Source organism: Orycteropus afer, unplaced genomic scaffold, assembly GCF_000298275.1.
Source record: "Orycteropus afer afer isolate SDZICR_OR568_19922 unplaced genomic scaffold, OryAfe1.0 scaffold00061, whole genome shotgun sequence".
Lineage (NCBI taxonomy): Eukaryota > Metazoa > Chordata > Mammalia > Tubulidentata > Orycteropodidae > Orycteropus > Orycteropus afer.
The window spans coordinates 10694850-10715498 of NW_006921648.1; the positions used below are offsets into that span (position 1 = coordinate 10694850).

The following is a 20649-nucleotide window of genomic DNA, read 5'->3' on the forward strand; positions in this document are numbered from 1 at the left end:
ACCCTCAATGCCTAGATTTATTTCTAAGCATTTTGTCGAAAGTGTTGCCTTATCAATGCAAAAATGAATCCAGGCTGGAGAGAGGAGCCCACATACATGCACAGACACACATAGCTCCCCCACACACGTATGCACACGTGCACGTGCCCACATTTGCACTCATGTACATCTACACTGGCAGCGGGGGGCCAGCCCCCGGGACAAAGAGGAAGGAGAGCTCGGGAAGGCAACTTGTTTGAATACACAGCTGCTGCCTCCCTCTCTCCTCACCCTCACTGGGTGGTTCTAGTAGAAGTCTGTAAGGACGCACTCAAACTAGGCTGAACCGCAGGAGATTGTCCTTGGTGTAGGTCAACTTGGTTGAATGTTGGGCTTTTCTTCACCTCACACCCTCTTACAAAGAAGTACTGGCAGTAGAATACAGTTCTATCTGAAATGTCTGATGTCTGTACATTGGCTGTGAGATGCCCCAAGGGGCCAGGAAAGAGAGTCTCCATGCGTGTGTGGAGCCTCCTATCTTTACCCGAACCTCCAAGTCCCAGCAGTGAGGGAAGGGACATCGTGTGGGTCTTCAACCCAGATAAGACCAGTGAGGTCTTCAGAATCTAGGTGAGTCTAGGCCACATGCCCTGATGACCAGAAACACTTCCAATGATGAAAACCCCTAGCTCTTGCCGCGTGGGGCCCAGGTTCCAAACACCAGTGCAGTAATCAAAACGGCCAGCCCGAGGTGAACGCTCAGAACATGCCGACTCGCTTTAACGAGGTGTGGTGTTCCCCCAGCACCAGGGCTGCCCCGTGGGGTCCTGTTCCCTCGGGCCCACGCCCTGGCGTGCCCTGTGCTGGAGGGGAAACGGCAGCCCCTCAGGCCCAGAACTGAGTGCCCACCTCATGCCAAGGCCTCTCCTTGTCGGCTCAGAAGCATTTCCAGAGCCCTGTGTACAAGCCCCCGTTTGCTGTGCCCAAAGGTCTGCTGGGACAGTTCACGGCTCTGGCTGCTGAATGACCTCAGTCATGGGCAGCCCAAAGCCAAAGCCTACACCTTCCGGGTCTTTGTGTGGCTCTGCACACACGTCCTGATTCTCTGTCCCATGTAGTCCTGGGTCAGGTCTCCAGCTCCTTTCGTAGCTGGTGTGTAACAGAACATCATTGTCCGTCGGGCTGGCCTTGCCCAATGTGTTAGAGCACACAGGTGAGAGGCCCTGGTGACATGGTCAGTGGCAACAGCCAACCACTACACTCTGACATCAGAGCCCCTGGCACACGTGGGCAGACCGCTGGGACCCTGGCACATGGCTCTGCTTCAGGAGTACATGTGGTAATGTTGACTGCAGGCGAGTTCCTGGCGCCTGATACACTCCCACCTTGCCAAACACACGAGGAACCAGGGCAGATCGACCTCTTAGGTAGGACACGCTCTCGGGACAGAGCAGGGCTGAGATGAGGACAGACTTGTAGGACGACTCTGGGCTCCTAGGCCGGCAGGACCCTCAGGAGGTTGGCCTGTGTGAGCAGGGCGCAGCCGGCCCTCCTGCCGCGGGCCAGCAGCTCCTGGCTTCGCTTCCGTAGGCCTTGGCAGAGGTGTTGGGGCCTGTGACCTATGTCTGGAAGTGCTCCCTGACCGCTATCTAACCCAGCTCCCTCTTGCTGCTCTTTCAGCCCTGTTTGCTGCCTCAGTAGAGAGGCAGGTGAGGTTGTCGCCGGTGGCCTTTCTAGCCCTTTTGCTGAGAGACTGTTGTGGAAATCTTTTCTCACTAGTGTACAGACGGTAATGCCATCAGAAGAGGGAAGGACTGGGTGAGGCAGGGCCTAGCCCTTAAGAATCAAGCCCAAGGCCTGACAGCCATTGGTTTTAAAAACCCACAGCAGGGCTGTGCCACTGTCAAAGTCTCAAATATCTAGTCTGTCCAGGACCCCGCACATGGGGTCCCCATGCCCTAGAGAGGTGCTCATGTCCAAGGAGCAGCCTGTTGTGGGGTACTTGATGCTCACACGACACCAAGACACTCCCAGCAGCAAAGGGGACCTTTAGACCTTATCCTCTCCTGTGGGTGGCAGCCCACTCAGACAGGCCTTCCCCTGAGAGCCAGACCCTTCTAAGGGCACAGGTGATAGAAAGCAAGATACTGAAAGACAATTTTCTCTTTTCTGCAGGTTTGCAAGTGTAGTCTTAAAAACCCAAGAGGATTTATCCCTGGATAAAGAGCTCTAGACTAAACTATTCTACAATGCCCAGCTATTTTTGTATGTTGGACGTGTTATCCCTTTGAAAGCCATCAGAAATAAAAGTCTGTACATACTTGGAGGCGCACCCAGTCAGTGATCTAGGGGGTCACCCGTGGTGAGGGCCAGGAACCAGCCTGGGGGTTCCAGCTGAGGCCAGGCTCATTCACAGTCCTGCCTCTATTGCCTTCCAGACGGGAAGTCAAATGGCCAGTGCACACAAAGAAAACCAGGCAGTCACAGAGTGACCAGGGCGGGGAGCCCTTAGCACACACACACAGCCCTGAGCAGCACGCTGTGTGTGAGATGACCAAAGGGTGGGAAGGAGGTTGTCCGTGCTGACCGTGAGCTTCCCGTGTTTATCGGCACCACAGAGCCTAGCAGTGGGGGGGCTGCTGGGGGCCCCCACGGGTCCTGCTGGCCTGCCAGGTCATGACACATGGGTCAGTGTGCTCCTCCATTCCTGTGTGGAGCCCTGGAGAAGCCCTGGACCAACCTCCAGGCCCAGCCCGGCCATGGGTTTGAATCTCAGCCCTGCTGTGTGCTTCCACAGCACTTGTGGGTGATGTGGGCTCCTGCACCCCACTTTCCCGGCTGGCTTTCTGGTTGCAGCCCGCACCTCGGCTCTGCTCTCATATGGCCAGGGATGGGCTCCAAAGCCAGCCTCCTGAGTCCCACTCACAGGACAAGAAACCAGCGTGTGTACGCCCCTGGATCCTGTAAGCTGCCCTCTTTGCAGAGCATCAGAGCTGCCGTTCCCAACCCTTCTCCTCCCAGCCCCTCCTCTCTCACCCAAGGGATTGGCAGACAGCACCGGGAGGTGAGAGGGCAGAGCCGAGGAAGGAGCCGGCGTGGGGAGAAATAAGGCCATGGTCGCACTTGCTGCCTTTGGTTTTGTGCATGAGGTCACAGGCCAATTGATTTTTTACTGTTTCCCAGCATCGCAAGGGCTGGTGAGAAAAATATGAACGCTGCGTCGTCGTCAGAAACCTGAGCTGCAGCTGCAGACGGAATTTGCTAATGACAGGCCATCTTGGGGCCTGTGCCCCTCCGCTCGCTCCCACCCGAGACTGCCAAATGCACGGCGCTGCTCCCAAGTCAGCCGCCCTCAGACCCTGCTTTCATCCCACGCTTTTTGGTCTGGAACAAACAGAAATAAATGTTGCTGTTTGTTGTAACAGGCAGTTTCCCCTTCTGAACCATGGAGATTTTTCTTAAAAGAGGTCTGTGGAAAACGATTTCTTTTGAGGTCCATCTTTCTGGAACTTAAGCATCCTAGGGTGAGGTCACTCAGGCTAAGAAGCCACCCGGCTCAGGAGTTTGGGCAAGGTGGCACCGACATGCCAGCCCTCAAAATGGAGGCCAGGACCCTTGTCCAGCCCAGAGCAGAGGTCAGTTGTACACTGACAGCCCACATGGCAGGGAGACATGTTTGGTTTGTGGGGGGCACCTGCTCCCTGTTTAAAAAAAAAATCCTGAGATCAGATGCCAACGTGAAAAATCAGAAAGTTTGATATGAAAATCTACATGTCCAGCTTCTCTTGAGGAACTAGAGGCTCATGGGCACACCCAGGCCTGCATCTCAGGCAGCAGCAGTCAGGAGAAGCCACCGAGGTACCCTGGCCGGTCTGCACCATTCCTGCAGTCCTGACACAGGCCAAGCGGCCCACGTTCCATGTACTCTCATGCCTACACCATTGCTTTCCCACTAGAGAACAGTTTCTCAGGACTTAGTCGGTGTCAAGCAAGGGAAAACAGGACAGGTGTGGAGAGCCATCAGCTGTTCACATCTGGCTGCCTCCTTCACTGTGTCATCTGTCCGGCACTTGTAGACACCCCAGTTCACAGTCCATGGGCTGTAAGGTGTCCACTTGCATGTCGGCGATTTTCAGAGGTCAGATTCAGAGTTGTCTTGAGAGCAGAGGGGAGACCTCCCTTGGTGCACGCTGAGCCCTCCCAACCCCAGGCCCACCAAAGCTGCACCATTTTCGTCTTCCGTACAGTGAGACCTATGACGGCCAGAACTCAATGGGACCACCTTGTTTTTCTGGGCACCAAGTTTTCGCCTTTATAGGGTGCAGTCTGACCACTTTCCGGTTGCTTTCTATTAATGGAATATATTTCCATTTTCTTTCTCTGACAAGTTTCCACCTTATACAGATTCCAACTTTCACAGGTTCTCCTGTGTAAATTGGAGTGTCATGTTTAGAAAAAAAGGTTTAAAAAGCATTGTCCCAGAATGAGGCTCCATTTCCAGCCAGGCAGCTGTATCTTCCTCGTGGCCGCTTTCAGGGACATTACCGCAGGAGGGTTAAAGGTGCGGGAGCCTTTGGGTGAATTGTTGGGTCGTGAGAGCTTTGTCACCTGGGACAGTTCCCCTGAGGTCTTGGCACCCAGGAAGCTGGGATCCAAAAAGTAGGAGGAGCTTTGTTAGCATTCCATAGCTGGAAGTCTCTCTGATACAACTTTTCCCTTTCCCTCCACTTTTTATAGTCAGGCTCATCGTTCTGTGTCTGTTCTGGTGGTTTTCAGTGTTTAGCATCTGTAGCATTTGAGTTTGGGTTTAAAACGCAGCCACTCAGTTCCTTTTCTGTGATAGGTGATGTGTGACTGCATGTATAGGGGCCCAGCTGAGGGTGAAGGCAGTGCTGTCCAGAAGAATACAGAATCTTGAAGTGAAGCCAGCTTGGTCCTTTCCACTTCAGCCCTGGAGGGGGTCTGTGGAATTCTCCATGCACAGAGGTGGCTCTCACATCCTCCAAAGGGCAGGGTTTTGGTTTGTTTGTTTGTTTGTTTGTTTTTAATATATTTTATTGAAATATAATTTATGTACAGTGAAATACACAAAACTAAAGTGACATGGGTCCATGCATTTTTTTTTTTTTGCAGAGTTCCCTTCCCTCCCCTCTCCTCCCCTCCTACCCCTGATAACCAACAAAGTTTCCTTCCATATATAAACCTTTCCTTGACTTTTAGAGTAATGAATTAACACTATATTTGTCCTTCTGTGATTGACTTACTTCACTCAGCATAATGTCCTCCAAGTTTATCCACCTTATGCCATGTTTCACAGAGTCTACATTATTGTTTAGTGTTGCATACTATTCCATTGTGTGTATGTACCATAGTTTGGTTATCCATTCTTCTGTTGATGGGCACCTAGGTTGTTTCCATGTTTTTGCTATTGTAAATAGTGCTGCGATGAACATGGGTGTGCATATATCTATTCTTGTCCTGGCTCTCACTTCTTTAGGATGTATACCTAGTAACGGGATTGCTGGGTCAAATGGTATTTCTGATTCCAGCTTTTTAAGGGATCGAAGGGCAGGGGTAGGACCAAGGAAGACTGCAGAAGAGTTAATGCCTTTGAATTTGGGGTTGGTGAACAATATTGAATAACGAATGGACGGTCAGAAGCGTGAACAAATCTGTCTTGAAGAAGTACAGCCGGAATGCTCCTTAGAAGTGAGAAGGTGAGACTTGGTCTTACGTATTTTGGACATGTTGTCAGGAGGGACCAGTCCCTGGAGAAAGCCATTGGTAAAGTGGAGGATAGTGAAAGAGAGGAAGCCCCTCAATGAAATGGGTTGACACAGTGACTGCAGCAATGGTCTGAAGCATAGCAATGGTTGTGAGGACGACGCAGGCAGGACCAGGCCCTATTCCCTTCTGTTGTACCCTGGAGTCACTGGGTAGAACCAACTCAGCAGTGCCTCACAACAACAACAAAGTCACACTTTCATCCTGGAGCTAATATCCTCTGAGTAATTACAGTGCACAGAGCAGCACGGGCCCTGGGCAGATCACAGAGGTCAGCTGGGGCCCCTGCTCATGGAGATGTGGGAAATCTTTGGCTCAACCACATGCCCCCTACTTCGTACCCTGGTTTTATGGCCCAAGCACACCCACGCCCCTCCTACTACTTGGGCTCTCATGGACCCTTCTGTTTCTGAATCTTAGCCTCTTATGTCATCTCTGTGTGGCCTGGTTGAACCCAGACACAGTTCCTTCACCCATTTCCACCAAAAACGTCCACATGCACCAAGCGTGGAAGGAGCTGAGGGGGAGCGTTCTCTAATGATGTCAGGGTTGTCAGGAGGGCCCCTTCCTCATCTTACTTACTCCTTCTCTTCTTTCTCCTCACCGCATGACTCCTAGATTGCCCCCAGGAGGTGCAGGACCACTTTCCCTGTGACAGAGGCTTAGAGGCCAGTCAGTCCCTTGTCCCTATTGGGCTCAACTCATATCCCTGCATTAGCAAAACTTTTCCCGTTGTACCAGAGTTAAGATTAGATTCAACCAAAAGAGAAGGTATTTCCCTCTCTGGTTACAGAAGCCCAGACACAGGTAGACACTGGCTTCACAGAGGCGTCAAGGACTTACACACCTTCTGCTCAGTGCCCTGCCACCTGTAATGCGCCGTTCATCCTTATGGCCCAGGAGAGCTGCTGGAGCTCCAGTGACCACATCCCCATTCCAGGAAGCAGAGTAGGGGAAGGTGCACCCCATTCCTTTTAAGGAGCCTTTCTGAAAGTCCCAAGTGTTGCTGCCATTTCTTGTCTCATTGGCCAGGACTTAGTCACATGGCCATGCCTAGCTGCTAGATTGTGGAACTGTGGGTGAAGGAGAGAAAGGGGTGTTACATTGGGAGTCGTAAGCCCTCTTGACCCAGAGAATTCCAGGTGCAGCTGTGAGTGTAATGACAGCTGTTGCACAGAATAGCTATGCGTCTTTGTACTGTGCTCGTACCAACACCTATAGCAGCACTGTTCACAGCAGCAAGAAATTTCATGTAGACGTTTTTGGCCTTGTCATAGTTGCTGGGCATGTAGGTTATCTCCAGTCCTGTTGCACACACCGGTGCTTTGGCCTGTCTTGTATTCAATGCATGGATTTTGGTGACAGGACAATCCAGACGGCCTTTGACATGTCCAGGGCGAGCCCAGCATTTGATCTTCTGGAGAGGATCCCCGGGTGGCCTGTGCTCTTATCCCCAGGATCTGTGCCTCGTCTGTGTGTTTGCTAGAACTTGGCAGCCCATGTGTGTTGACTCACTTCCAGAAAGCCCTGTCATCTCTGCCAAAGCTAGTAGAGTAAAGACAGGTGCTCCGGTCATGGATTCAAGTTCTCCCAGCACCACCCAACTCTGTGACCCACCAGACGGACTTTGAAAGAGTTAGCCATCTCAGCCTTGAAATTGCAGGGGGCCTTGGGCACCCAGCAAGAGAACGTAACCAGTGACCTTAAGGACATGGAGAGGAGATGGGGGAGGGAAGGGAGATCTCTACAGCAGCAGATCAGGGAAAGACTTGTTCCGTTGCTTCTGCTCAGCTAGACCCTGCAAATGGGTGGTATCCATGTTGCCGATTTCTTTTCTACTCAGCCTCTGTGAAAGACACCCAGTAATTATTAGCCAATCTGTGGCTTGACCCATATCCACTCCCCAAATGAGGAACGTTAATATCCTGGGCCTTTCGTCAGCCGCCACGTGCTCCATCCCAGCTATCTTACAGTAATAATTACCAGGGCTTGAGCATGAGAGAAGGCATGTGTCTTAAGAAAGGGACATGTGACCCCCATGGTGACAGCAGGCCCTTCATTCATCAGGGTTGGGGTCCTTGTCCAAAGCAGACTTTGTTCCAACCTCGGCTGGCCCCCCTGTTCTTGGTAAATAAATAGCTGAGGAAAAGCCACCGGGAGATGTTGATTTGTGAAGGGGTAATTTGTTTTCAAGGCAAGTCAACAGCTGTGAACTTGGGGGTTTACCACTTCAAGTGAATTAGAAGTAAGCCACTGTAAAACTGGCTCTGTGGGGCTGTGGCTGACTGCCCCTGGGACTCTTCCTCTCCGTTATTTGGGTTGGCGGCAGATGTTTGCCGTAGTTAATCTGAGTGCCCCTAGCCACCCACCCACCCACACGTAATGTATCGAGTTAGGCTGCTTCCTGAGAACGCCACGTTCGTTAATCCTGCAGGGTCTCTCAGCAGACAGACTGGGGGGTGGGTCGGTGGGGAAAAGACTCTACAAAGAGGAAGCCGGAGCCCAGAGGTGACCCTCCAGGCTTGGAGCCTTACGCTGCACCCAGCTGGTATCCAGTAACACACTGGTATCAACACATGTTCCATAGCCCCCAAAACAGGAGGATCTGGCTAGGGGTGTAAATAGAGTCCCTGACCTTAAGGACTGGGGAGTTCATTAGATTGTAGGCCCTTTGACTGCTGGCTGAAAGGTTGGCCGTTCAGAGCCACCCAGAGGCACTTTGGGAGACAGGCTTCACGACGCTTCTGAAAGGACACAGCCCTGAAACCCCTGTGGAGCAGTTCTACTCTGTGCTCATGGGGTCCCCATGGGTCAAAATCTACTCAGTGACAGCAGCGGCAACAACATAGGGAGTTGGTCCCTAGACAAAAGTAATGTCACACCAGCCTCAGTCCAAAAAATTAGTCCAAAGACTGTACTTCTATACAAATAGCACCCTTCCTCATTTCTTTTCAAGCATTCCCTCCCCCAAGTATTTTTGTAAACGCACTATGCTAATGTTTCTTAACATATGTTTAAAAAAAAATTGGCGTAGAAGCCCTTATGAGAATACCTGGGGTAGGGGAGGTTGGCAAACGTATTTTTCGCACGTGTGTAAATCAGCAGGTAAGTCCCAATGAGGGTGACAGAGCACAGGTCCCCAGCCCTGCCCCACCAAGCGCTGTGCCTGCCAGTCTGTGGAGGAGGGAGTTGCAGGGCCTTGCCCAGCGTCCCACAGCCCGTGAGTGAACTCATTCAGCTCGGAACCCAGGCTTGCCAGCGCCAGAGCCCACTCTCGACCCTCTGCACCAGGGTTAGCACACTATCTCTGTCGAGGCCCAGGTAGTAAAACACGGTCAGCTTTGTGGGCCATGAAGTCTCTGTGGCAACTGCTCACCTCTGTTGTATGAAGGCTGCCACAGATAGTGGGTAAACGAAGGCTTCTGGCTGTGAATCAGTCAGACTTTATCAAAACAGACAGTGGGCTGTAGTTTGCAGACCCCTGCTCTGCGTGACAGCTGCCTTCCTGAATTCTGAGAAAGGTGAAGACAGGGTTTGGGGAGAACCTTGAAGAAAAGCCGGCGGGATCCAGCCAGTGCAGGCAGTGTGAGTGAGGTCTGGAGTGAGTGTGCAAACAGTGGCAGGGCTTGGTGTGAGTGGCCAGGAGGGTCACGGTCCCTCCTCTCAGCTGCCCTATCCTGCTGCTCGTTTCTCCATGATGGCAGTTCTTGCCTAGCCTCCAGGGGCTGTAGCAGAGACCGCATGGTCTGCACGGCTCGGGGGTCGTCCACGAATATTCCTTCTGTGAGCATTTCTGTGCATTAAGTGACTGAATCAGAAACTGCAGCCCTTTTACAAAAACAGGCAGAAGCCGAGGTTACAGAAAGGCTCGCCTGGGCTATGCTGTAAAGGGCGGCACGTTTTTTTGTGTTTTTTTTTTAATTTTTATTGTGATTTGGGTGAAAGTTTACAGAGCAAATTTACTTTTCATACAGCAGCTCATGTACACTTTGTCTCATGACATCAGCTGTAATTTCCCACAGTGCAACAGCTCCCCTCCCACTTCCTCCTCATAGCTACCTCTTCCCTGTGTCCATCCCTCCATGCACTGCTGCCCCCCGAGCTGTCTCCCTGTGCATACACAGCCCTTCTATTCTCCCATGATTGATCTCTCCAAGGAGTGTATCTACCTCAGGTAAAATGTTCAGCTCATATGCCTGTCTTTTGTTTGGCTGGAAGCCATAGGAGTGGGTTCAATTCCAGACCTGAAGGGCAGCTAGGGGTCATAGTCTTAGGGATTCTACCAGGTTCGCTCAGGCCAGCAAACCTGGTCCTTTTTTATTTTTTTTAATGATTTTGAGAAAGGCGGCATGTTTGATGCACTCTCACCACATGCCCACCTTTGGGACCAGGTGCCCTCCAGTACCTCACAGTAGTTCCGAATGGAGCTGATACAGCTCCTAGAGAGGGAAGCTGAGACTCAGAGAAACACGACAACTGGTTGCTTGCTCCAGAGCCTCTCCAAGACACTAGGTTTGGCCCAGGTCTGTGGCTCTGCGAAAGAGCTCTGGTGGCATAGTGCCTAAGGCACTTGACTGCTAACCAGAAGGCTGGCGGTTCAAACCCACCAGCCACTCCTCGGAAGGAAGATGGTTGTTGTATGTGCCACCGAGTTGGACCCGACTCATAGCAACCCCTTCTTGGGTTTCTGAGGCAGTATTACTACAGAAGTACATTGCCCAACCTTCCTTCCAAGGAGTGGCTGGTGGGTTTGAACTGTCAGCCTTCTGGTTAGCAGTCAAGTGTCTTAGGCACTACACCACCAGAGCTCCTAAAGGAAGATTAGGCAATCTAATTCTACAGAGATACTGCCTCAGAAACCCAAGGAGGGGTCACTGTAAGTCAGATCCCACTCCACGGTAGCGAGTTTGGTTTGCATGGTTATGGCTCTGCGACATAGGCCCACACGGTTCCGGCCTCTAATCCTGCAGCATGCTGAGGCCATTCACAGCTCTCCACTTGGTAACTTTCCACCAGAACGTTTGTTCCTGCTGGACCTGACCTCACTGGTCCCGAGGGCAGAGCAAATCCTCCAGGGCTCTCTCCCCCTTCCCAGGAGTGGCTTCAGGGCTTGGGTCTGGCGCCTTCTCGGGCAGAACGCTGGCACGTTAGCCCCACGTTTTGCCATGAGGAAGTCTGGCACCCCTGTCTGAACTTTGCCAGAAAGGCTTGATCCCAGTGTAGCTCATTCTGTGGATCAGACCCGGGCTTTCAGGGAGTGGGCTGATGTGTTTTCAAGCAGCCCCTAGTCCTGCCTTTGAGGTGGACTGAGTTGGGGGTGTGGCACCCCCTTTCCCCTGCCCAGCCTCCCCTTGCCTGGCCCACATGCTTCCTCCCCAGTCATGCTGTACCTTGTCTTACAGGTTTTGCTGTGGCCCAGTGCATAAACCAGCACAGCTCACCACCCCTGTCCTCCCCATCACCACCATCCACCAGCGGGACCCCCAGTGGTAGCGGTACCACCAGCCACTGCGACTCAGCAGGCGTCAGCTTGTCGTCCACACCCTCTGTGGCCCAGAGCCCATCAGGTACTGGCCGCATTTTCCAGGGTAGGGAAAAAATCGGGACACCGTGCAGGGCATTGGGGACCTCGTAACCACTCACTCTGCAACCACTGACAGGAGGTGGAGGAGGCTGCCCTGTGGGGGTGTCTGTCACTCTCCCAGGAGCATGCCCAGGGCCAGCAGCTCAGCTCTTGCTTTTGGCTGGCCCACTGCTAGGCCCCACCAGCCACCGAATGGGTGGATGGCTGGGGGTATGCTGAATCCACCTACTGCTGCTTCCCTCGGTCTCAGGACATAGGAGAAGGGCTCTCCCAAGGACAGTCGTTTGAACTCCAGGAAGAGAATGTCCGTGCTAATCCTTCTTCCTCCATAACACATAGCTTCCTCTTTAATGTTTGATGTGATCCAGCTCCCTGTGACTTTGTCTGCATATGGAGGGTGTGCCGACCTTGCAAACAAGAGAGCGCCTTTCCGTAGCCCATGTGGGAGCAGGAGCCCAGAGTCAGCCTGGAGTAGGCGGTTGTGAGTGGTCCCGCCTTGGCTCTCAGCTGGTACCCACATGAGACCAGGGAAGAGACCAGACTTGTTTCTCAAACTACAGTGCTCCAAAACACAGCCAGAGAGACAGGCCCAAGCAGCCCGCATGCCATGCCTTGAGTTGTGAGGTGGCTTCCAGGCCAGGTGGCTCCAACCTGCACCCCGGCCAGGACCCCTTGGTGTTCCCAAAGGGTCTAGTCCAGAGCCCTGGGACCTGGTGTATTCCAGGGCACCTCACGAGCTTGCTGAGTGGTACATCGTGACAACCAGGTGTGGCCTGGATGAGTCACCAGGTGCTCAGTGCAGAGAAGCTGAGCTCCCTTTGGGTGCCCACACCGCCCTCTCCAGCCACCATTTTTGCACCCCCAAAGGGTTAACTCAGCCAGGTCTTGCCGGTGGCCTGTAGCACCTGCCTCCTCCTTGACGCTGCCCTCCCGTGTGTATCCATTCCTCCCATCTGCTGTTGACATTCATGAGAACACAGGGCGGACAATGGGGGCTGGACAGGCAGGCCAGACAGCATGGTCACCGTCGAGCCCTGCACTCTGACCCTCTCCCACTGCACCCCAGTCCTCTCCGTGCACTAACCCAGGCCACCTCGGCGTCTGATTTAAGGTAGCTGCGCAGCCAAGCAGGGCTTCCTGGGAAACGCAGGTAGGTTCCGCCAGAAGCCAAGAGCAGAGCTGCCTCCCGCCTGAAGCTGGTCTTTGCCCCCTTGGGGGGCGGGCAGGGCTGTGTTTGTGTGCTGTGTGCAACCACATTCCACCTGCATGTGTCCGTTTCTGTGGCTGTGCAGCTGAACACATGCACACACACACTTGTGTACACGCACATATACTTGCACATGTGTGTGTGCACCCATGCACGTGCACACACACACAGTTGCATATTAGATGAAAAGTCCCTTCCCCATGTAGCCAAGGACACTTTTGTTTCCTCTAAAACGGGCTTGCCCAGCAGCTAAGTGAATGGATTGACCACATTCGGCCTGAAACTAAAACTGCAAAGGCCCTGTTATCAAAGCCAGAAGGTACACAGAAGGTGCCCACTGAACAGGGCACAGGAGTCCTCCATGGCCTCGCCCAGAGCCTTGGGAAATGTTTCTCTTCCCCTCTGCTCTTCTGTGTACACCCCCACCGCATGCTGTACCTGTTTCCTCCTCTCAGAATTTGGGGCACCTGCCCAGCTGCCAAGTGTCCAGGCAGCCCAGGACCAGGAGTGCTGACAGGGCCCCCGACACACCTACCCACAGAGGCCAGCACGCCGTCCCCATTGTTTATGCCACGTGACAGGAAAATCACTGGGTCCAGCCCCCCTCCCGCCTCTGCAGCGGCCAGAGTAACTCTTTGATGCTGAAGGATGGTCTGTCGGCAGGTTGTCTCCTCTGAACAGGGGCCTCGGGCACCAAGGGGAGCCAGCTGTTGGTCCCTGGAGGGAGCACAGAGCCAGGGAGCAGGTCAGGGAGGCCCACCAGTCACGTCGTTCTCGGGGATGTCAGACTTCCGGGCAGCCTTTGGCCTCTCTTAGGCAGACGCCCTCCATCCAGCTGCCCAGAGTGGTCCCAGCCTCAGGCTTCAATCAGGGGAGGCCACCATGCACCATCTGCTCACCAGGCTTTCTTCCTCCCAGGGCCCTGGCCGCAGACTGCCAGGGTAGCATCCCCAGCCAGCCACCCAGCTGGGCTGTGGGTGGGCTGAAGTCTGTACCCACCACCATTAGCCTGGACCGGAGAAAACAGCTGCAGGCCAGCCCAGGGGCCAATTGTCATCACAAAGGGTTTTGAGAGTGCAGTGCTAAGTTAGAAACACTGAGTCCAGGAAGCTCTCCGCTTGGAGAGAGCCACTGCCAGGCCCTCACAAACCCTGGATCAGTTGCTTCTTCACTGTGGAAGGCCTGCTTCACACGGGCAGGTATTTGGTGGTTAGTACAGGAGGGACACCACCCAAAGGACAATGGTGCAGGCCCAGCATCTGTGGCTTCGTCCATGGTTTTGGAACTGGAGTCATACAAGGCGATCATTAACTGTGTTAAAAAGTCAGCATAGGCTCCGGCTCAGCACCCCCATGGCCTTGTGCCGTGCACCCATGGCATCACATCACTGTAGGCACCCCTCCTCAAACGGCACCCACCTGGTGCCAGGTGCCTGCTTGTCAGCATGTGGCAGGTGCCGGTGAGTTCTACTGCCCCACCAGCTCCTGGGAACTCAGGCCTAAACCTTCAAGTCCCACTTTCTGAGCCAGCCCTGTAGAGTGTCTGATGCATTTGCACAGTCCCCCTCAGGCGCCTCCCAAAGAATCCAGCCTCAGGTTTGGATCCTGGACAGGGTGGCCCGTGCCTGCCAGTGTGCATGGCCACCTTAGAACTCCCCACCACCCCACCCACACCTGCCCTCGAAATCCTCTTCACCAGAGTCATGCTAGGTCCTACCTACCTTGGATTTGGGTCACCCCACCTCCCCACCAGGTGCTTGTTGAGGCACTGCTGGACACGGGCCCTGGGGTGCAGGTAGCACTCCCAGGCGGGAGGCCAGCTGCAGTCAGAGGAAGGGCTCAGGGCTCGGGCAGCACGGGACTGCTATGTGAGGAGCTGGGACTCTTCCCAGGGACCTGTCACTGGAGGTGTCACTGTGCTGGAAGCAGAGGCGAAGGTTAGCCAGGCGAGAGCCCAGAGTCACCCCAAACACAAGCAGATCCCCTTCCCGTCTTCCCTGGGGTCTCCTTATCAATTCTGTCCTGGGTACTGTCTATGGGACCAGTCTCTGAGAGACAGTGGCCTCACCTGCAGGCCCTGCACAGGCCCGTGGCCTCTCAGCTATGGGGAGGGACCCTGCCCATAGAGTCCCCATGTGCCAGTCAGTGGTGGCTACCACGCTGCATGTCTTTCTCACACGGAGACAGACACGGTGCTCTTGAGAGGGTCAGCAACAGCAAGGCTTCCAATTGGGCCGCAAGAGACACCGTGGAGGGAAGGCAGGGTCAAAGCTGGGTGGTAACGAAAGGAACCAGCCAGAAAGTTGGCAGCGACCACTGACCACCAGCACCATGCCCAGGAGCCTTCACTGTCTGGTTGTAGCGTCCAGTGCGTGAGCGCGTCTGTTGCCCACTGCCCTTTAGAGAAAATGCTTTGGGATCCTCAGGACAGTGGGCTGCACAAGTGGCTTCTGGAAAGTGCTGTCAGAAATTGCAGTTCCCTCCTTCCCACTGGGATGTTCCAGCCAGTTAGAGGCCCCCGGGCTGGCTGTCACAGGAGCAGGCCTGAACCTTGCTCTGCCTTGGTTTACAGAGGGCATCCGAGTCCCCTAAAGCACCTTGCCCCATGGCTAGGGGTCAGGCACGGACCACCTTGCCCTGCAGCCTTTCCTAGAACTCTGAGCAGCAGCCCACAGTGCTCCACGGCCGTGTGACGTTGCGCACTGTCCCTTCATCGGTTGAAGTTGAGGATCTGCGTGTTACACTGGGCGGGTGTGCCCGCTCTCCCCCACCCACACAGCCCGCCCTCCTCGAGTGCTCCCGGGCGTGCCAGCTTTTCCTCCTGTCACTGCTGTTCCCACCACAAACTCACAGGCAGTTTGGTTCTTCTGTCCTCTGAGGTTTCTGACTGAGACCAGGGGTTGCTGACGACCCCAGTCCCTCTATCCCAACAGGGCTGAGTCGCTGCTGTCTGCCCTGGCGAGGCCGCACACACTGCCCACTTTGGTTCTTAGATGTCCTCATGCTGCCTTGTCCTGGGGGGCAGGTGGGGACTGGCTTCTGTCTGCCCCCACACTGTTGTCGTGTACATACATGTGGGCCCCGCAACCTGTCCCCGACACTCTCGATGCTTAGCATCCGTTGCTGTGCTGTGTCCCCTCCCTCTGTGTTACCTCTCTCTGTTCCATTGTTAAAGGCTTTCTATGATCTGTCGCTGTGTTTTCCTCTAGTCAGGAGTGGCAGGAAAGGACGCCGGCGTGTGTTCAGCCTGTCGGAAGCCGACAGTCACGGCGGCCACTGGGTTTAGTGCTTGGAGCGGCAGCTGCCACGGCGCCTCACGTACAGTCACCTCAGGCAGGTCTCCGCTGCTAGCCTCCTCGAGCCCCAGTACCCACAGCCACAACCGCCAGCCTGGGCCAGGAAGGTGGCCGAGCTGGGCCCGGGGAGGGCGGCCGCCCCAGGCTGAGGCCTGGAGAGCTGCTCGCCAGAGTCAGCCCTTCCTGCCCCAGTCCCTTCCTGGCCTGTGCGGTCAGAGAACAAAGCCCCTGAGCTCCTCTCCCGTGGTTCTCCCGGACACACTGTCCATCCTGTGAAACACCCACCAGCATCAGTGTCCACACAGGGCCCCCCAGTATAGGCCACGGAGGTTGGGCAGTAATTGGCTAGAGAATGGAGACTTTGTCAAAAAAAAAAAAGCAAAAAGTCAAGTCATTTCTTTTCTCTCCCGGCTGTCTGTCTGTCTGTCGAGGTGTCTTCTTCCACCTGGGCTTGGCTTGTCCGCAGGGAGCCTTTGCCTCCTTTGAGTTTCAGAGCTGTTATTTGTGCTTCGCCCTCTGACTAGCTGCACCCTTCTCTCCTCCCCTCCCTCTTCACCCTCTGACTAGCTACACCCTTCTCTCCTCTCCTCCCTCCCCTCCCTCACCTTTTCCCAGCCTCAGCACATCAAATCCAGAGTTTTCCTGGAAACTGGCACTCAGTTCACAAGGGCCAGCTGAGTCCCAGCCCCAAGCTACAGATCAGCTTCCAAGGGGGCTGACTGCTCCAGGGATGTGGGGACCCATAGCTTCGGTGTCAGCCCAGGCCAGAGCCACAGGCAGGCCTGTCTTCTCTGTTGGAAACCTGGCCTGGAGGCCCATCCCACCTCACTCCCTTCCCCTGGCGATAGGGGCTTTAGCGGTGACCTCAGCAGTAACCAGAAGACGGTCCTCAGGGCGTCATCCCCCCACACACACCAGTAAAAGCCTGTCAGAGTTCTCCTCCCTCACCCCCTGGGTGGACAGTTATAAATCACCTTCAGGAACAAGTTGTTTTTTTTTTTTTAAATGAGGACAGTATTGTGGGTGATGGGTGAGAGATTATTGTTCCCAGGAGCTCTGGTAGCATAGTGGCTAAGGCACTTAACTGCTAACCAGAAGGCTGGAGGTTCAAACCCACCAGCCACTCCTTAGAAGGAAGGTTGGGCAATCTACTTCTGTAGTGATACCGCCTCCGAAACCCAAGGAGGGGTCACTGTGAGTCGGGACCAACTCAATGGCACATAACAACAACAACAACATTATAAAAGAAGAAAAGAATTTGTTTTTTAAGGGACAGAATTGACGTTTTTTATGAAAATTGTTGGTTCTTTTCCAAAAGACGAACCCAGCTCTGTGTACGTGGTATTTGTTTGTCTGCTTTTTAATATATTTGAGTGCACCTCTCCCACATCCTTGATTTTCCTCATCACCAAAAACCCCACCAGGGGTCAGGGACAGAGATTGACAGCTCTTCTGAATATCGCCATGCAAACGCAGGCCCGAGCGAAGAGGGGGCTCTGGCCTCCAGGGCTGGCGGAAATGCTTTGCACTCGGCCCCCAGATGGCACGACGGTGCCATTTGCAGAACGGTCATCCCCGAGCCTCTTGTCAGCAGCTGAGCTTCAGGGCGCACAAGTGGGTGTTGCCATTTGTAGATGTCACACTGCTGGGTCAGACGTGACTCTGAGCACTTCGGAAAGCAGCCCCCCACAGGCCCCCTGACTGACAGGAGCAGCAAGCTGAGTGCAGCCCACAGAAAGCGGAGTGGCCATGGTGCCGGCCCAGCGCCTGGGCCCTGAGCACACCTCACGTTACTCTGCATTGCCGCCCACGGCCACTGCCCCTCCCTGCACGAGGACCGGCCCAGGCCCCATGGACTGGTTTCCTTTTTCCTTTGAGGGGTGGGGAATCTTTATGATGAGTTAGAACCTTCTAGAACTCATCTTGGAATGAACTCTGACGTGCGCTTGAGGAGCCCCATCTGCCGATGGGCCTTCTCCCCGGGGCGGGGCGTCTCTTCCTCTCCTCATCCCATGCTCTGTGCCATTTGGTTTGACTTTGCGCCTGTTTTTTCCTTTATTTTGCTCTGTGTTTGGTTTGCTGTTATATTTTGGCTTAACTTTTTTAAAAGCAAAAAACAAACCTAACTGAAGTCACATTGAACAACAACAAAAAATTGTCTGCCGTCGTTCCCAAAGCTCCAAGTGTTTTCCCACTTACAGCCCAACGGTGTAGTCGGCACCTTTGGCGGTGGCCTCTGACCCATGACCTGTAGGACTTTGCTTTCCAAGTGGGATGCCCACAGCACTTCTTACAAGTGCTTGTCAATTGCATCTGAAGTCCCGGAAGACATTTCTCACCATGAGCTCCAGGCCCGCCTGGCGTCTCTGCGCAGGCAAGGCGGCATTGGAAAGCAAATCAGCTGGGCGTGTACCCTGATCCAGGACCCTGAAAAGCACTGCAAAAAGAAGCTACTGCTCCAAAAACAAGTGCTTCAGGTGGAGCCGAGCCTGCCCTCCCCCTGCCCAAGCCCCTTGGGAAGTTGAGAGCAGTGGCCCTGGGCCACCCCAGCCCTTTTCTGGTGTGAACTCGGCGCCTAGAGGAAAGAGAGGCAAACCACAGTCATGGGATTTGTTTGGATTTGCAAGCTTCAAAGTTTTCCAGAATTCCCTTTTTTTTTTTCTTTTTTTAATTGCAGCATGTCCCTCTCGGGTCAGTGTCACCAAATTTAGACTCTGGAACCAGCCCGTTTCCTCCCTGAGCCTATGTTTCTCAGCATGCTGGTGGGACAGGACTCGCCCCCAGAAGGCCTTCACGGGCTTTCCTATGCACCGAGGAAGTTCAGACCCGCAGCTGATTTTGCACGAGCCCCTGTTTCTTCCCTTGTCACAAATCAGGGTGACCCTGGGCCCCAGCAGATTCCCCAGGCCCCATGGTGAGACTGGCTCTGGCAGCTTCTGCTTCCCTGAAAAGACCTAGAGGGGACAGACTCTGTCCCCAGCACCAGGCACTTCCCACCTGGATCCTGGGACGTACACAGGCAAGGACTCCTAGGACAGGCCCTCGTGTGGGCAGAGTGCCAAGAGCTAAGTATATCTGTGTTTTCTCTCCCCCTACCCAGATGACCCCAGGACTCCCGAGCAGCCTCAGCCTCACCTTCCCAACCAGTTGGTGATCGTCCACGAGACGGAAGCAGACCCCAAATCCAGCAAGAGCCTGGAGAGGAGCGCAGATGCAGAAACAGCCACCCTGTCCCCCAGCCTTATCCCTGCCCCACAGCCCACCATCTCCCTGCTCTACGAGGACACTGCTGACACGCTGAGTGTAGACTCACTGACCCTCGTCCCTCCCGTCGACCCCCACAGCCTGCACACCCTCACCGCCGTTCCCCCCCCTCCCACTGCCACCCCGGACAAGGAGGCTGCTCTCCTGGAGTCAGCGGAGCCCGGCGAGCACTGAACCCCCGCTGTGGGCCTCCCCGTGCAGGCCTGCCAGGGCCCCCGGGAGGGTGACTGAAGGGCACCGTGGAGCCCCCGCAGCAGCCCCCGCAGTCATCACAGCCCCCTCTCCTGTGCCCCCTCGAAACGGACACTCGGACACGCCCTTTTCTTTGCATCCCTTCACAAACAGGCTGGGACCAGTGGGGATGACGTCGGGCTCCTTGTCTCTGAGCCTGACGCCCCAGGGTGGGCTCCTGCCACCCTCTACTGTGGCCTCCTTGGTCCTCTGTCACCGTCTGTGGTTGCCCAGGGGAAATAGACAAGGCCACTTTGGGAAGAAACGTGTGGAAGAGCAAACTGAGACATTTCCTTTGGATATTTATTTCTGCTTTTGGCTGCAGATGAAAGCGTTTATTTAAAAAGTCCAAAAAAGCCCTCCACCCTCAGGTTTGCTGTCATGTTAAAAGTGTAACTTGACTGTTAGGATTTCACTTTTGTTCTCCTTGAAGTTCCCAATGTTTTGTTTTCGAGTTCTCGGTGTGGTTTTCTCCGTTTTCTTCAGTGAGAGTTACCTCTCTGTGGTTCGCTAGCTCTGCCGGCTTGTGGGATGAGAGAGCCCCTTCCTGGAAAGTTGAGATTAGTTTTCAGACAAAAATAAGGGAGACCCATGTATTCTCAGGTACTCAGAGAGCTGAGGGGGCTGAAGTGACTCCGCCGTCGCCAGGAGCCTTGCATGACCCAGTGAGATCTTTCCGTGGCGAGGGCAGGGTGCGTCCCGCTCCCCGACTCGGCTGCCTCCTCGGCTCTCACTCACAGTAACCGAGCCGGAACAGTCTTCAAGCTTCATTTTTCTTCATTGCCACCTTTGCCTGAGAAAGGAGCACCTGATTCTGGGAGACCTGTGGACCGGACGCTGTGGTGGAACTACAAGGAAGGGAGGCGGGCTGTAGCATCTGTCTACCTTGCAGGATTGCACGTGTTCAGGGAGACGGTCTTTAGCATCTGTCTACCTTGCAGGATTGCACGTGCTCAGGTACAGAGACCAGGAGCCAGCTCTGTCCCCAGCTGCGTGTGCCTGACGCCCAGGCCTTTCGTAGTGATTCTGAGAGTGGGCACCGGGTTTGGGTTTGTTGTTCCTCCTCACCGCTGCCGCCACTAAGATGCAAGCTTGCTTTTGAGATGAAAGCCCCTTTGCCCTGAGTCTGTGCCGGTCGATAGTGAGAGGTACTGAATGCAGCCCCCAAGATTATGCTCTCTCCTCAGCTGGTTGCCTCAGATTCAGTAACCAGGTGCAGCTGGAGTGACTGCTCCCCTGTCTCTGGTCAGTGATGAAGCCTTACACGGCTGCCCGCCAGGGCACTAGTGTGTCCCTAGGAGTGGA

At 54.5% G+C, this 20649-nt stretch overlaps 1 protein-coding gene across 1 annotated transcript in view; it reads left to right on the forward strand.

Moving 5' to 3' along the window:
• The window catches only part of CLEC16A (C-type lectin domain containing 16A), a 278156-nt gene extending 258869 nt beyond the window's left edge, over positions 1-19287 (forward strand). The window contains exons 23-24 of the mRNA XM_007939731.2: positions 11166-11330; positions 18950-19287. Coding sequence (XP_007937922.1) covers positions 11166-11330; positions 18950-19287 — 503 coding nt within the window. The remainder of the gene's footprint in view (positions 1-11165; positions 11331-18949) is intronic.
• The last annotated feature ends 1362 nt before the right edge of the window (positions 19288-20649 follow it).